At 40.6% G+C, this 15,963-nt stretch overlaps 1 protein-coding gene across 1 annotated transcript in view; it reads left to right on the forward strand.

The window, feature by feature from the left end:
* The first annotated feature begins 1,300 nt into the window (after positions 1 to 1,300).
* Rspo3 (R-spondin 3) overlaps positions 1,301 to 15,963 on the forward strand; it is a 79,431-nt gene continuing 64,768 nt past the window's right edge. Inside the window, exon 1 of the mRNA XM_015500996.2 lies at positions 1,301 to 1,940. Within this exon, the coding sequence (XP_015356482.1) occupies positions 1,844 to 1,940 (97 nt within the window). The 5' untranslated portion in view covers positions 1,301 to 1,843. The remainder of the gene's footprint in view (positions 1,941 to 15,963) is intronic.

Raw genomic sequence — 15,963 nt, forward strand, 5'->3', positions numbered from 1 at the left:
GCGATCTTCAACTAAATACTTCTTCAGTAACTACCGAGAGCTCCTGGGCTTATGCTACTGGAGAAAAGAGATGGGAAGCTCAACGTTGACTAACAGCTAGGGTTCACACCGCCTAGAAGCGCCAGCCCTTGGTTCTCCCACCTTTCTGGGGGCCAGGCAACCTCGTTCTTTCCTGCCAGGAGCCCCCACTTGCGCTCGAATAGAAAGTCATGGAACTTCTCCTTCTCCCCTAAGACAGGGGAAATCTTTCCGTATATTATTCCCGGTAACCCAGTTGAGAAACCGAAATGCCAACAGATCTCACAAGAACCTTGGGAGACAGAGGAAGGGAGGGAGGGAGAGAGAGGGAGCGAGACCCAGCGCGCGCCAGAGTCTAAAGAGGGCGAGCTGACTACTGAGGGAATTGCCTGAGGGGAGGAGGAATCTTCCAGAGCCACAGTAAAGGGTCGGTTTGGAAGAAAGCCGCAGCACAATAGCATTTCCAAACGGACGGTCCTGAGCGCGTACACCTCTGGGTTCTCCCCCTTCCGAGCAGGTAAACCACAGCCAAGCAGACCCGCAGAGCCCTTTGAGTTCCCTCCGGTCACTCGACAGACGTCCAACCGCAGCTACTTTTATTGAAAGAAAGGAAGGAAGGAAAGCAACTGAGGAGGAGAGGCTAAGGAGAACTGGGAAGGAGTCCGCAGCCAGAAACCCTCCAGCTATCTACCAAAGGGGCGAGGGGCGGGCCGCCAGGAAGCAGTCGAGGGTGAGGTGGGGGTTCAGTGGCGCAGGGGAGAATGGCCACCGAGAGCAGGGTTAGCCCAGCCTGAGGCCCCGAGACCTGCTGGACTGAGGAGGTGGGGGGTGGGGGACTCCCGCCCGCTGGACCCTCGGCATCAATACCCCCAGTGCCAGGGCGCCCACCTCTCCCTGCTGGAGCTGCCTTTCTGAAGGGCTCTTGTCCGCAAGCAGGGCCTCCCCCAAGTCCCTCCCCTATCCCATCCAGCCCGGGTTCTCCAGCCGTCTTTGCAGTGTCCAGAGATGCTCCTCCGCAGACCCAGGACCCCTTAGGCGCCTCTTCCCTTCCCTCTGCCAAATCGCAACGCCTGTACTTTTCCAGCTCCCTCTTTCCCTCTTGAAATTGAAAGTTATTGAGGTCGCTCAGGGTTGTTGCTCCAGCAGTTTCCTTCCCCGCCCCCGAGCTCCCCCCGCCCCCGCAGCCATCCCCCCCAGTCTCCCCTCCTAACCCCCTCCTTCCCCTGCTGCCCCCTCCCTCCCCCTCTCCCCCCTCCCTTCCCCTCCTCCCCTATGGGGTGCTCCCCGGAGCCCAGCCCAACACTGGAGCGGCTCCTGCTCGCGAACGCCAGAAGCAGCTCGGGGTCTCTCCGCCGCCCCTTGGCCATGGCCGCGGTGCCGACGGCGTCCGCTCCCCTGCGTTCCCGGGGCCCCAGCCGCTGCCGCAGCCGCCGCAGCCTCTGAGCCCTAGGGGCCGCCTCCGCCGCCGCTGCTCGCCCGGATCCCGCCCGCGGCCGCAGCCGCCGCGCACCATGCTACCTGCGGCCGCCCGGGCGGCTCCTGGAACCTTCGCTTGCGGCGATGACAGCCACCCCAGCAGAGCCGTCAGTGTTCGGTGTTCGGACAATTTGAAAGTACAATAGTTGGTTTCCCCGTCCACCCGCCCCGCTTCGCTTGCCATCACAGCACGCCTTTTGGAACTGAGTGGAGAAGTCCCGCTGCTTGGGTTCTCGCTCGCTCGCTCTCCATATAGATACGCCTAACACCTACATGTACTTTTAAAACATTAAATATAATTAACAATCAAAAGAAAAAGGAAAAAGAAGGGAAACATTACTGGGTTACTATGCACTTGCGACTGATTTCTTGGTTTTTTATCATTTTGAACTTTATGGAATACATCGGCAGCCAAAACGCCTCCCGGGGAAGGCGCCAGCGAAGAAGTAAGTGCAGGGGTTTTTACGCATTTGCTCCCTTCTGCCGCGTTCACCTGTCGGGTCGCTTTGCCTGTCCTGAGTTCTGCTCCCAGAGTTAACAATTCTCCCACCATACACCCCACGCCTCCCAAAGGAGACGATAGTTTGGGCTCTGGGGACATTGAGGAAGCTCCTTTCTTAGCATCCTGGAAGATGCTGGAGTCGGGCAGACCAAGCGCTAGTGTGGCTCCCGCCCACTAACAACTTAAGATTCTGGGAACGTTTCATCCTTCTTTAGACTGGCTCAAAGGATTTGTGTCTTGTCTTATGAGGCTCCCATGGAGGCTTCGAGCCCCAAGCCTTTGGGAGCCTGGCCTGCAGAATACTCTTGGCAGCTGAACAAACGCCAGGAAAGGCACGGAAAGGCGCGGCCGCGGCACCGGCTCACCTTGCATGGTCGCCTGGAGCGGGAAGACCTTGGCTGGGCCCTCAGGCTGCGCTCGGGTAGTGAAGCGCCCCCCAGGAAGGCCAGGAACTAGCTAGAGAGCGGCTGAGTTGCCGCTCTAGTGGAGCAGGCGTAGGGAGTTCGCGTGTTTGTTTGCAGAAATGCCCGACGTCCCACGCCTGGGGGTCTGAACACAGGGCAACCCCAGAGATGCGGGTTTCCATTTACTCTCTTGTCACATGTGAGGGCTTTAGCCATCTCAGACTCTTTCATGTGGGTCCCCAGAGACAGAAACATGTTGAGGAATGGGGTTCCCCCTATAGACTCGAGCTCGCCTTCTCGCTGCCCCTTCTTCAGTTATTTAGGAACTGGTCTGTGACGGTTTCATAAAACAGTGCCCTAGGTGGGAATAAAAGGGTATCCCCCTAGGGCAGTTTCAACCAAGGTTGATCCTTCTGAAAGGTGGCGTCTTCCAGAGGTATGGACAGATGTGAGGATGAGCTTTGCATCTTACTCCTGGGGTCGCCCCGCGTGCGCGCTGTTCTGCTGTCTGTGCCCGCGTGGGGAGTGCCTTGGCAGATCCGTAGAGGCAAGGGCAACTTTGGCTCCATCATTGGGGGCGCTGGTGGGAAAAGGGAGGAAAGAAATTTGTCAGGGGGTTCTCGTGGCTCAGAGAGCGATGCTATTGCCTTGGCAGCTCGGACCTCCGCTGCTGCGCAGCCTAAGATCCGTTCGGTGCCTGGTTCCCCGGGGCGGATCCCTCCCCAGCGTCCAGCTGGTGAAGCTCCTTGGGGCAGACTTAGGGGCAGCGCGTTGGACACAACACCCGCTTGTGTGAGATGGAAATTTAGTAATCGCTTCTCGGCCGCTGTTTGTCTCTGCCCTGCCCATGGGCATGAGGGTCCCCTGAAAGCTCCCTTTGTACCACTAGCCTGGGCCAGACAAGGTTTGATTCACCTGAAAATTGCCTTTAAAAAACGTGGCTGGGCCCTAGCGCCCGGGGCTCCGGCCTGGCTTCATCGCCTCTAGGATCGCGAAGCAGGGTGCAGGAGGTTCTACACTAAGCAAGTCAGGGCATCCAATTTATTATTCTTGGCCTCTTAATGGTTTGTGTTCTTCGCAACTCTCCCATCCACTCTTTTTGCTCAGGCTGTGCATCAGCCTCGCGGAAGGAGCCGCCCCGGGACTCAGTGGACCCCTTTTGGTCCTTGAACGGTCTCCCCACAGTGTCCTCTCAGGGAATTGAGTTGTACATTTAGTGGGGAAACTGAGAATGGACTGAAGCTCAGCCTTTCGCTTTCCATCCTTTCTTACAATAGGTGCCTATTGGGTACTCACAGCCTGTTCCCTCCTTCACCCCACGGGGGACGCCCTCCCCCCAAATCGGGAACTACACACTTGCTGGGGTAGGGCAAGGTCCTGTCAGTGTCACTGGCGTCTTCGTTTGCGGGTTTGGAGCCCGAGTTTCTGAAAGCTTGTTGTCCATTAGTCCCCATCTTCCCTAATGAGTACCACCACAGGGTAGGAATATGAGGCGGGGTGAGACAGTGCACCTTTAGGCTTGGACTAGGTGAAGATTGAGGAGTCAAAGGCAAATTGATTTTCGACCCGCCTTAATCTTCTCAAGGCCGAGTCAAAACTCCCTCTGGTTGTGTTGTGGAATGAAAGAGGGAATGGGTGGGTCTGGATTGAAATCTCAGTGATTTGTGGGAGTGGGTCTGGGAGAGAGCTCTGCAGGCGACGCTCCTTGCGCTTTCGCACTTGAGTCTGCGTTTGCGGCTTGGTTTGCTAGTGCAATGCTGGGAGAGGAGCGACCCCTTGCGTCCTCTGAGAAGACGGACGAGACTTTTGGCAGGTGCAGCAAAACTCAGAGAATGGGGAAGGAGTAGAGAATAGAAAGATCCTTGTTGAATGCCCAGAAACTCAAAGTCAAATTGCACATTCACAAACTCATGTGGATCAATTCTTTGGAAATCTCTCTTGTGGGGGGGGGGATAAAAAATTTAATAAGAACTAGGAAGAGGTGTATAAAATTAAAAACAAGTTGGTATCAAATCTATTTTCTATTTTTCTTCAACAGGACTAAAATACTAAAGTGGATATTTAAAGTATCCTTTTTTTGGCTTGTAGATGAATAGTTTCAGTTTCCTAAACTTCCTACTAATGGCTTAAAACCATTACTAAAAATAGAGATAGAAAATAAAGGTGTAATAATTGTTTTCCAAAGTTTTTTTTTCTTAATGGTTTCTTCATTGTTGGGTTAGCCGAGTTCTTGTAAGTAAAGACATTCCCTTGCAGTGTTAAATGCTGCAGGATCTAAAGAACCATGGGTTATCTCAGAAATAGCAGACAGAGCCATGTCAGCATTCTCCTGTTTCACTTAAACAACCCTTACTCAGTTATCTATACTTTGTTACAGACTAGTGATCCTAGTTGTTTCAAATAGTTTTTCCTCTTATAAAATAAACAGGTTTTAAAACAGGAGTCTTGTATCTTGAAAATATTTATGTAACTATGGTTAATAAATGAGCAATAACATTTTATCTATTTTGATTGATATATAGTTCCTAACTGAATTTATTCAAGATAAAAATTAAATGCAATTCCTATTCAAAAATCCCCTTATAGCAATGTTTTTAGAGATAAGCATTAGCTTTAAGTACAGGATGCTCAATCAAGAACCCTGAATTCAGCTTTTGACTCATTTCAAATTTAGCCTTTGCAGCTTGGTAGTGCCAACTTTGGAATTCCAGGTTGTGTGCTAAGAAAAATAAAAATAAAAAATATCTTTTCCATAATAATAATAATTGTAATCCCTTACTGTTACACCACATTTTCATTTGTATGATATGCTTGGGTTTCAGAATAGTCACTTGAAGTATAGAAGCAGGTTTTGATCTTCCTATTTTACAGAGAAAGCTCCTGAGAAACAGGAGCTAAGCAACCTCCACAAAGTCAGTAAGTAGAACTGCTTTCGGTCATGGGCCTCAGTTATTCATACATTTATACTATATGCTGATCCATGTCATGGAGAAGATATCAGGAATAAGTAAGATATTTGATTCTCTCCAGATTATCACTTTCCCAATATGTTTGAGAAATAAGCTGTTCAGCTTGATTGGAAATTTTTGAATTGATATTAATGTGTATTATACAAGATGACCATTGTCAAAGAATTAACTATCTAAAGTGATAGTGAAATTTGCTAAATATAATATAATACAATTTACTTATCCAGAAGACATTGTGGGATATTGCTGGGCCAGAAGGCTGTTGTTAGAAGCATCAGATACCATTTAATATCCATTTTATTTATTACCATTTATTCATTGGGTTTTAATTGTTCAGAGTCCAGATAAATGTAATTTTTGAAAAACCATTGTGTACATAATACAATACACCCTATTGCAGAATCTATGAAACTTTTAATGTTTTTCATAAAGAAGACTGGAAAAAAAGAAACAAGAAAATAATATTAATAGTTATAAAATTTAAAAATGGACTTACTGGAATATACCAGTCATTGCTAATGACACTTTTTCAGATGCGAATTCATTCTTTGAGATTCTGATATGTGCTTAGTAATCATATTGCTAATCTTGGAAAATAACAAGTTATCTGATAAAACAAAAAAAATCTTTCACTCTACTATATATTTTATAATATTAATATTAAATGAAAGTTTGGTTTGAATATTGACTATGAAAGTTCTTTTTCTACCTATCAACAATTTTCACCAGTCTAACCTGTTTTTGAGAAAAGGATTTACAGATAGAGACATGAACAAAATTTTCTGGAGAGAGTGTATTCTGTAACATATCATGTGGTATCCATTTAAATCAAAGACAAATTCAAATTTGCAAACAGTAGTGGCAACATCTAAATACAAGCAAAAAACATTTATCTTTGTGAAACTAATTTGATCATCGTTACATTTTCCAGCTTGTTTCCTAAAATATCCTGTTGTTATATTATTTTAATTCATTGTTTATTACTTCAGTAAGATTTTTATTAAGTACATTAGAAACAGTAATTTTGAAATGCTGTCATTTTAGCCCCAAGTTGTTGAAATAATTAAGAATATAGGAATGGGTGTAAAAATGATTAACTGTGATTATTTCAATATTCCTTTAATCAAGAAATATGAACAGTATTTCAGCTTATAAGTAGATAAGCTTTGCTAAATCCTTTCTCCTTTAAAGATTTCCCTGGTATTTAATGTTCTACAAATTAGATCCCCAGAAAGCAATGAATAGAAATTACAACCTGTAGTAAAATTTGATTTTCAAGTTATTATAAGAAAACTCTTGCTATGCTACTACAAAATGAGTTTATTAGTCATTTTAGATTATTTGAATCTGGACAGAGTTCTCCAGATTGCTACTAAATATCTAAAATATTTTCTAGTTAAATGCCAGATCTTTTTTAGATGCAGTGGTTCTTTCGAATCCTAGATAATGTAGAGTTTTTAATATGTTGAGTTGAGATGGAAAGATTCCTTTGCAATTATCATAATGAACTACAAAAAAATAAAACTACTATAGATATGATGATTTATTAAATAATCTTTTCCCTTTCATCTCTATCCAGAAGTTTCATTTTAGACTTTGTCATGGCCCTTCTCTTCTCAGTTCCTCATGATTTAATCACACATCACATCCCTACCTCCAAAAATATCCTTTTCCAAGTAGTGAATTCTTGAAATGCCAGGACAGTGAATATTGTATTTCATGAAATGTAAGAATCAACTTTGGTTACCATTAGGAAAACATCATTCAGTTTTGAGAGCATGGTAAGGATCAGGCAAGACAGTGTTGAAATTGTACTTTTGACTTGGTTGTGACTATTTATTCTCCTACTAGTACATTGTACACTGGTGTTCTTTCAAAAATGATAATTTGAAAAAATGTTATGTCATAAATTATATATTTGGGGGTATTGCTTTAGATTTTGAGAGGAAAATACAGATTTTTTTCTTTGTTGTGAATTTTTCTCAAGGATTAACATGATTGGGTTGTCTTAAAATTTACCATCTGTTGGGGAACCTGGTAAATTTGAAATGTTTTGCTATTATTTTTTAATAAAGGGCTGGGTATGTAGCTCAGATCACTTACCTGGTATGCACAAAACTCTGGGTTCAATCCCCAGTTCCACCAAATAAGTATATATAATACATGAACTATAAAATATACATTTGTGAAAAGTGCTGCCTATATTTTTCTATTTATTTAATTTATCCCTTTAGATCTTTCCATTCAGGAATATTACTAACATTCTAATGAAAGTTGTCACTCAAGCAATACTAAAAATAATGGAATGTTCCATTGTCAGGGATTGTGGGGTTACTGAAAATGCTAAATGCATAGGTGTCATTGAATGCTAAGAAATCCCATTCTCTGCTCCCAAAGTTTCAACAATGTGTAACTTTAAACAAAATACCTGTAGTATTTTCACATAAGTACAGTTTGATTAGTTTAAAATTTCATTTTTAAAAATATAGTTGCAGGTGTCTCTTATCTGATAAGAGCATTTCTGCCTTTGTAATCTTGGCAAGGGAGCTAGTTACCATCTGTTGGTACTAAAATTCTTTTGGAATTTTTTAAAGGAAAATTCAAAGGTACTAAAGAATATGATTGCTCAATTAAGTAGATTTAATAGTTTATAACTGTCTTTATATTTCATGCAAAAGTTCATCTACTCTCCAAGCATTGCCTTATTAGTGTTCAATCTGAATCAATAATTTCATGAATGGCAAGTATCCTATGTTCATGATAAAGACTGAGACCTGAGAAGGAGAATCTCCAGTTTAAGTGCGGAAGCAGAAACTGAAAAACTGAAGCCTGGGTTCTAGACCCAGCTCTGTTACCAATATTAGATAACACAGGCAAGTCCCGTTACTACCCCAGATACATTTCTTCTATGGAAAAATGAGGAAGTTGGTAAAAAATTTAGATCTACAGCATCCACTAGTATTCTCAACTTTGAATCTTTTGGTATGAGAACATAAGTCATGACTAGTAAGCTAAATAATCTTTCTAAGCTTACTTGTTCTATTCAACTAAATTAAGCTAATAAAACTGTAAATATAAGCTATAATTTACTATTAGTAAATTTATCCCATAAGGTTTATCATGTAAATATTAACTAATGGGCAACTTTTTGAACTGAAGAATGCATTAATTATGATATGCCTCATCCATCAGTTTATACTGTCTGAAAACCATAGCTGACGCATCAGTCAGTAGTCTATGGCAGGTTCATAGACTTAGGATCATAGGGAGCTGATTTTAAATACCAACTAGAATAATGCTTCAGAGCTCCTGTACCATGGCAGGCTTTCAAAGGTAACCTATGTTGACAAGGGAGAGCTAATTCTGACAGTCCAGGTTTAAGGCAAAAAGTTCTATGCTGAGCGAGTAACTGAAGGTGAGAGTATATATAGTAGATAATTTATTTTGATCAAATCAATAGTTCTGGGCAATTAATTGGATGTGATGGGGAAAGAGATGGAAAGTCATATTTGGCTCTCCACATACCTTGGAATATAAAGACACAGGTGTTGGTTAATGGAAAAATGATAGACAAACACAAATACAGGCAAGTAGGGGAAGCAGATTTGACAGAAAACTTATTTTTCTTTTGAACTATCTTCACTTTAAGGAACCTATAAGACATTTAGGGAGTCTAAACCAGTCTCAGAGAGCATCAAGGGCTGAAGTCAAGAGCTTCAGAGTCATTCACATAAAGGGGATAGTTGGACATGTTAGATAAGATATCATGATGCCTTCTTTATTGTTATCAGAATGTTTGCATTGCTGATATTGAGACTTACTGTTCGTGGTTGTGTAAATTGATTACATTAAAGGACACTGTACAATTTAAATGGTTTAATACATTCTCAACTGCAATTCCTCATTTTCATAGTACTGTCTATATTATATAAGATAATGGTCACTGGCATCATGAGCTGCAGTTGTCAGTGGCCAGATCTTGAACTTGAAGATTATACTTGGAAGCGCCATTACCTGAGGGATTATATTACTTTGCCACAGAGCATCAGGAGACTTGGAAAACTTTATGGTAATAAAAGATAAGTTTCTGTAGGATGTAAAAATGATTTTAGAACCATTCCATTTGGACTTAGAATCTATTTATAACAGTAGCATTCTACTTTCAAGCAGATTTCTCTATGAAGTGTGCTGTTTTAAAAACAGAGAATCTCAGGATGGGATAAAACTTGCAGGAATCTAGTCCCTCTACACAGTGCAACATCCCCCACTGAGGAATCGTCCAGCCTCAGTAATAACCAGGCCTGGGCTTCCTTTTTCCTTCATTTCATTTCCAGGCTTCTGTATAGGAAGAAGTCTGTTCCCCTAGTCTTCCAAGTACCTAGCATGTCATGGACTAGGCTTACTTACTTTCCAACAGCTTTCTAAAATCTATACATAATAATGAAATATACTGTATTCACTACCAAAAATTGTCCCCAGAAAACTAGCTGGTAAGCATATTTATAATTATACCCCAATACAAAGCACATTCCTGAAAGTAAGTGGTAAAACAACCCCCATTTTATAACCACATAACACAAACCACTACCACACAATGTAAAATAACAATTTGTGAACTGCTTATTTTAGAACACTGTTTTCTTAACATATGCTCAATAAGTCACTAAGAAAAATCATTAGTTTCTGACTAATTCTGTTCTTTATCATACAAAGCAACCTTAAGGTACAAACACTGTCATCTTGTCAAAGCTGGCCTATAATCAGACAGAGTGTAAGTCATATTTGACCAATAAGCGACAAACTAATATGTCAAAACATGTTAAGTGCCTCATGGTAAACTATTGCTTCATAGCTCCCAGAATCAATGTTATATTCCTGTATGTTTTATCTTAATATACATGTATACTTTTTTAAAGTATTCTGATAACAATTTTTATTTAAAGAGCTTCCATGTTTTAATCACCTAAGAGGTGTTAACCATTTAGGTGATGTTTTTGAAAAAACGATCTTATTTAGTCTTCATACACACCCTGGAGGAATGTTTTTGAATCATACACACCCTGGAGGAATGTTTTTGAATGGTCTCACCTTAGTCCACTGTGCAATAAAGATGTGAGAATCTGGATTCTAGTCTAGTCTGGCTCCAAAGCCCACATCTGAATTGCCAACTCAACTTTTGGGGCAACCATAGGGCCTTTTCTCAAACCTGACGTTATTTTTCCTTTCTTTTACTCACTTTTCTTTGGTCATTGTCTCTTATTTCACACAAGACAAACCACAAATCTTTTTTAAACACTAATTGTGTGGGTGGCTTCTGGTATTCCAGTACATCTCTTTATTTTCTCTACCCTTTATCCTCCTTTCCTTAAGCTTGCCCTGTAATGTTTTTAAGAATTAAAAAGTTGCTGGTCTTTTTCATAAGAAGCAATAGGATTGCACGGTTTATTTGAAATATTCTGAAATTATTCTTCCCAAGTATGATGTACATGTCCAACAGAAGATTACCCTAGGCATGAGGATGTGGGCAAAGTCTATAATTTTGCAGTTAAATATCAAAATCTTTACAACCACAATAGATATTTCACTGCCTACATTTTGTTATCCAGAAAAGTTATATTTATGATGTTTTATAAAATGTGTTGTTATTATTCCTTTTACCACAAGCAGCATTAATAGTAACCTCCACTCTTTAATTTTTTTCTTTATGGGTCTTGGTCCAGTAAATTCTCAATGTTGAGTTCACATTAGAATCACCTAGAAATCTTTTTAAAAACAAACCAATACCCAGACTCCACCATTGATGAAATAAATCAATCCCTGGGAATGGGACTTAGATATCCTTATTTTTAAAAGTAGTTCTGGTGATACTAATGCAGAGCTGAGACTGGGAAGTATCACCAGACCCTTAATTCAAGAATAACTACTGCAGTTGAGCAACTGTTGAAAACAATGCCAGTTTTATGAGGGCTTGACGGACAAAATAAACTTGTGCGGAGTGTGTGATAAGAAATGAGCTATGTATCATTTGAGCAAATGCTAGTTGGAAATATAAAGCAATCTGATAATACTCTATTTTTAATCAAGAGTATTGATAAACTTGAGGCACTGACTTGTGCAGATAGAACTACCTGATAGAGACTTATCTCAAAGAGTCTGAGTAAAGTGTGGGCAGTGACATGATAGTGCATTTCATAGGTATTGGCTTCCTGGAATACCAGCACTGGCTCATGGGTGAGTGCTTGCTGCTGGGCTCTGCTATGGTAGGGGAGGGAACAAAGAAGGCTACTGTACAAGATGGGTATCAGCCTTACAGCCATACTCAACCTTTTTTTCGAAACTACACAATAAACAGCTGTTTTTTGTTTGTTTGTATGTTTGTTTTATGTCTAACCACTTGATTGGTCATGGGCCCTAGTATCCTCCTTGTTATTAGGAAAATCCTAATGGTTAGATGACTGCCTACCAAGAAATAAACATCCTTTTCTTTTTTATGGTTTCTACAATTCCTGACTAACTTTAGATTGACTACTGGTGATCAGTAAAACTACTATAAATAGCATAGTTTTAAACTCTAACTTAATGGATAAAGCTTTGTGGTAGTAAAAAAAAAAAAAAAAACTACTGTTTTTTACTTCACTCCTAATGTGCTCTTCTTTGAGTATTTATCTTCGTTAAATCTTGTTGTTTATTCTTTTCTCGTCCATGAAAAATTTTCAAACCTTGCCATAAATCGGGGAAAGCTCCATGAAAAACTGAGGTGGAAGTCTGAGCTTCCTGTCAGATTTAATTCTGCTTGCTAAAGGGGCTCTTTGGGAAAATCAGGGTTCCAGTGAGTCACTAGGCCAAATCCCAATAACCACAATTGCCAAAAGTAATTAGAATGAGCAAAGCCAGGCTTCTTGGGAGGAGGGTCATCATAGCATGCTTGAGCCATTGCTCCATGGTTAGAACTCCTTACTAGTCCCTAATGATTGGGAGAAATCATGAGTTACAGAGAGCAGGAAATCCACAAGAAAACAATGTTTTTTTCACCTAGTTTTTTTTTCTCAATATGTCATTCATCCCAAGCTTGCAAATGATGAAAACCTGCCATTAGTACATGCATAGTTCATGTCACCATCCTCTTCTAAACCACCTGTCTGCCTGCAGTAGTGCAAACCCCACACTGAGAACTTGTGTCACCCTCACACATCCTCCTGCCTTCATGAGCAGATAGAAAGAACCCCAGGAATGTAGTCAAAGTCTTCCCCCAAAGCATTAACTGACAAGGAGAAAAAGGGAAGGGAACAGATCCTTATAAACATTCTCAGGTCAATTTAGATATAATTATGGAAGGAACTTGGCAATAAGAAGATGGCAGTGCATTATACCAAGGCAAGAGCTCTAAAGTCCCCAGAATGAAGGCCAAGAGTGAACTCACAATAAAACATTCTTAAAAATTTAAAAAAAAAATTCTAAACTCACTTTCACTTCAAAAATACCTTTTAGAAGCATGGTACTGGAAGAGGCTAAGTAGAAATTATCAAAAAATAAGTGGAGTTACCATTTTAAACTTTCATTATGTGACAAAATTGGAAAACAGTTTACTCTTTTCATAGGAACATATTCAAAAAGCACATGTGTCTGTTGTGTAATAACCTCATTTGATAGATCTTCAATTAGCAAAGACACAAAGTTCCTGCTTGTCAATATCCTTAAAATTTCAAATTCCTTTATTATTCAGAATGACTTCCATATATTGTCATATTACTCAAGCTTAGACTACTAGTTCTATTTATAGACATGGATGAGTCATGTTGCTTAATTTAATATACAGAGTGTTATGGTTTAGCTATGAGGTGTCCCCCAAAATTTCATGTGCAAGACAATGTGAGAAAGTTTAGAGGTGAAATGATTGGGTTATGAGAGCCTTAACCCAATTAGTCCATTAATCCACAGATAAGGATTACCTGGGCAGTAACAGTAGGCAGGTAGGGTGTGACTGGAGGAGATAAGTCACTGGGGACATGCCTTTGGGGTCTATATTTTTGTCCCTGGTGAGCTGAGCTCTCTCTGCTTCCTGTTTTCCATGTCCTGAGCTAATAATTTTCTTCACTATGCCCTTCCACCATGATGTTTTGCTTCACCCTGGGCCCAGAGCAGTGGATTGGTCATCTCTGGACTAAGACCTCTGAAACCCCAAATGAGCTTTTCCTCCTTTACATTATTCACATCAGGTCTTTTGGTCACAGTGATGAAAAAGCTGACTAAAACAGAGAGGAAGTCAAAATCCTTTCCTGGCCAGCTTTTCCTGGCAACTAGCCATATCCATTATCATGTGGTAAATAAACCCTGACCTCATGCATTGTGCACAAACCTAATAGTTATAGCGATTTGCTTCTTATTATGATGGAGAGTACAGAAAAATAACACATTTGATTTCTTTAGTTTTGAGTTCAAAATAATATAAAAATAAAGCAGTGGCACATGCCAGTAATCCCAGCAACTCAGGAGGCTGGGGCAGGAGAATTGCAAGTATGGGGCTACCCTCAGCAACTTAGTGACACGCTGTCTGAAAAGACAAAATAATAAGGACTGGGGCTAGCTGTGCATTGTGGTGCAAACCTGTAATCCCCGTGGCTTGAGAAGCTGAGGCAGGAGGATTGCAAGTTCAAAGCCAGCCTCAGCAATTTAGTGAGGCTTAAGCAACGTAGAAACCTGTCTCTAATTCAAAAGTGAAAGGGCTGGGGATATGGCTCAGTAGTTAAGCAACCCCCTCAGTAAATCTCTGAGCAAAAAGAAAAAAAAAAAAAGGTACTGGGAATGTAACTCAGTGGTAAAGGACTCCTGGTTTCAATCCCTACTACAAATCATCATCATCATCATCATCATTATCATGAAATGGAAGAATCATTTTTTTTTTAATTTGGCTGTAACATTTTGACTTGTTTACTTGCACTCTTATCTTTTGGTGCTATATAGTTTCTGCCATTAAACAAAAGATACAGACAAAAGTTGCTTGGCTACAAAGTAGTTGAGCACATATTAGGCAGCTGAATATTTCTTACAGAATATAGCTTTATTTCTCAATTTAAGATAATGTTTTTGATCCAGAACCTAAAAGGACTCTCATTACTTATTTGTTAAGAAGAAATGAGACCCAATATTGTATCCTTAGGCCCTTTGACCTGAATTCACAATTTCATGCCATCCTTAAATTGATAATTCTTATTAATACAAAGCCTGAATACAACTTAAAAGAGCTTTTTCACATAGGAAAAAAATGTCTCAATTGTATCCAGAGCTTGATGGAGATCCGAGTTTTATAAGAGATCAGTAGGATTTTCTCGGAGACCATTTAGGTTTACAGGATCATGTAGGTGCACACTTACCCCTAGAACAATTGCTAGCATTTGTCATTATACCCATTATCAAGCCTCAAGGACCCAGCCCCTGATTCACATGTATTTTCAGATCTGTGGGCATCATGTGCCCATATGTCAGTCTAATTTATAAAAAAGAAAGAGAGAATTCCAGTAAGAGGAGCTCCAAACCATTTCAGGCCACCACTACCATCTTCAAACATCCATGTGGACACCCAATGGGCAGTCCAGGAATTCATTTAAAACTGTCTATGTCTGAATTTAATATATTACTCATGCTATAAATGGATGTTTGCAATCCCAGAAACCTTCATGTAAAAATTTTTAGCCAAGCTACTTAATTCATAGACTGTTGGGCAGAGGCACTATATTCATGAGATAAGAGCATGTTTCAAATGAAAATTGCCAAGATTTTCCAGTGCAGGATATTTTCTTCATCCTTTCTAGCCCAAACTTACTTCCTCATCCACTCCCTAAATTCTCAACTACTGCTAAGATGAATTGAACAGTTTTAATTTTAGAATCCAAAGAAAAAATAAACACACAGACAGCTGAGTTAATTTATAAAACACTGCTGCATTTATCTTAGCATTTATCTTGGCAGATTTCAGTTCTCTCCCCAGTGTACAACTCTTGTATGCTGACTGCACTTAGCACTCAAAGAAGGAACAAGTCATTTCTATGTATTAAACACTTTGAGAGCCATCGCACAGAATAAGTTTGATGTTTCTTCACACTTTTGGTACAAGTTTCTTTTTTTATTGATAATTTATTCACCGAGTCTCTGAAACTTGCATAATACCCTTTCTTTAAACCTGAAGCAAAGAGAGTCATTTTTACAAGAGCAATAAACTAAAGTGGCTGTTCAAATACTTTACTTGAATTGCACTGCACACTGAAGTACCTTTTTTGTTAATACAAACCTTTCATATTCTAACAGGCAGCTCCCTGAAATTCTAGGGCTGCTTAAAACTATATGACCAGAACCCCCGCCCCCCACCGCCCCTCCCACATACACCAGCCCTCTACTTCTGGGAGTAGGCCAGCAAATTTGCAGGATTCATTCTGACAACTGTTCTGGTGTAAATATTTAGAGAAACCCTTTCCATTAGAGATTAAACAAAGTGTAAGTAACTGTTTCTAAATGATAGATCTTATTAATGTTTGCAACAGCAGACCTTATGCTATCTGAGGCATAGACTTTGATACTGTACACTGGAGAAAAGATTAAA

The sequence above is a fragment of the Marmota marmota genome, unplaced genomic scaffold (genome assembly GCF_001458135.2).
Source record: "Marmota marmota marmota unplaced genomic scaffold, marMar, whole genome shotgun sequence".
Lineage (NCBI taxonomy): Eukaryota > Metazoa > Chordata > Mammalia > Rodentia > Sciuridae > Marmota > Marmota marmota.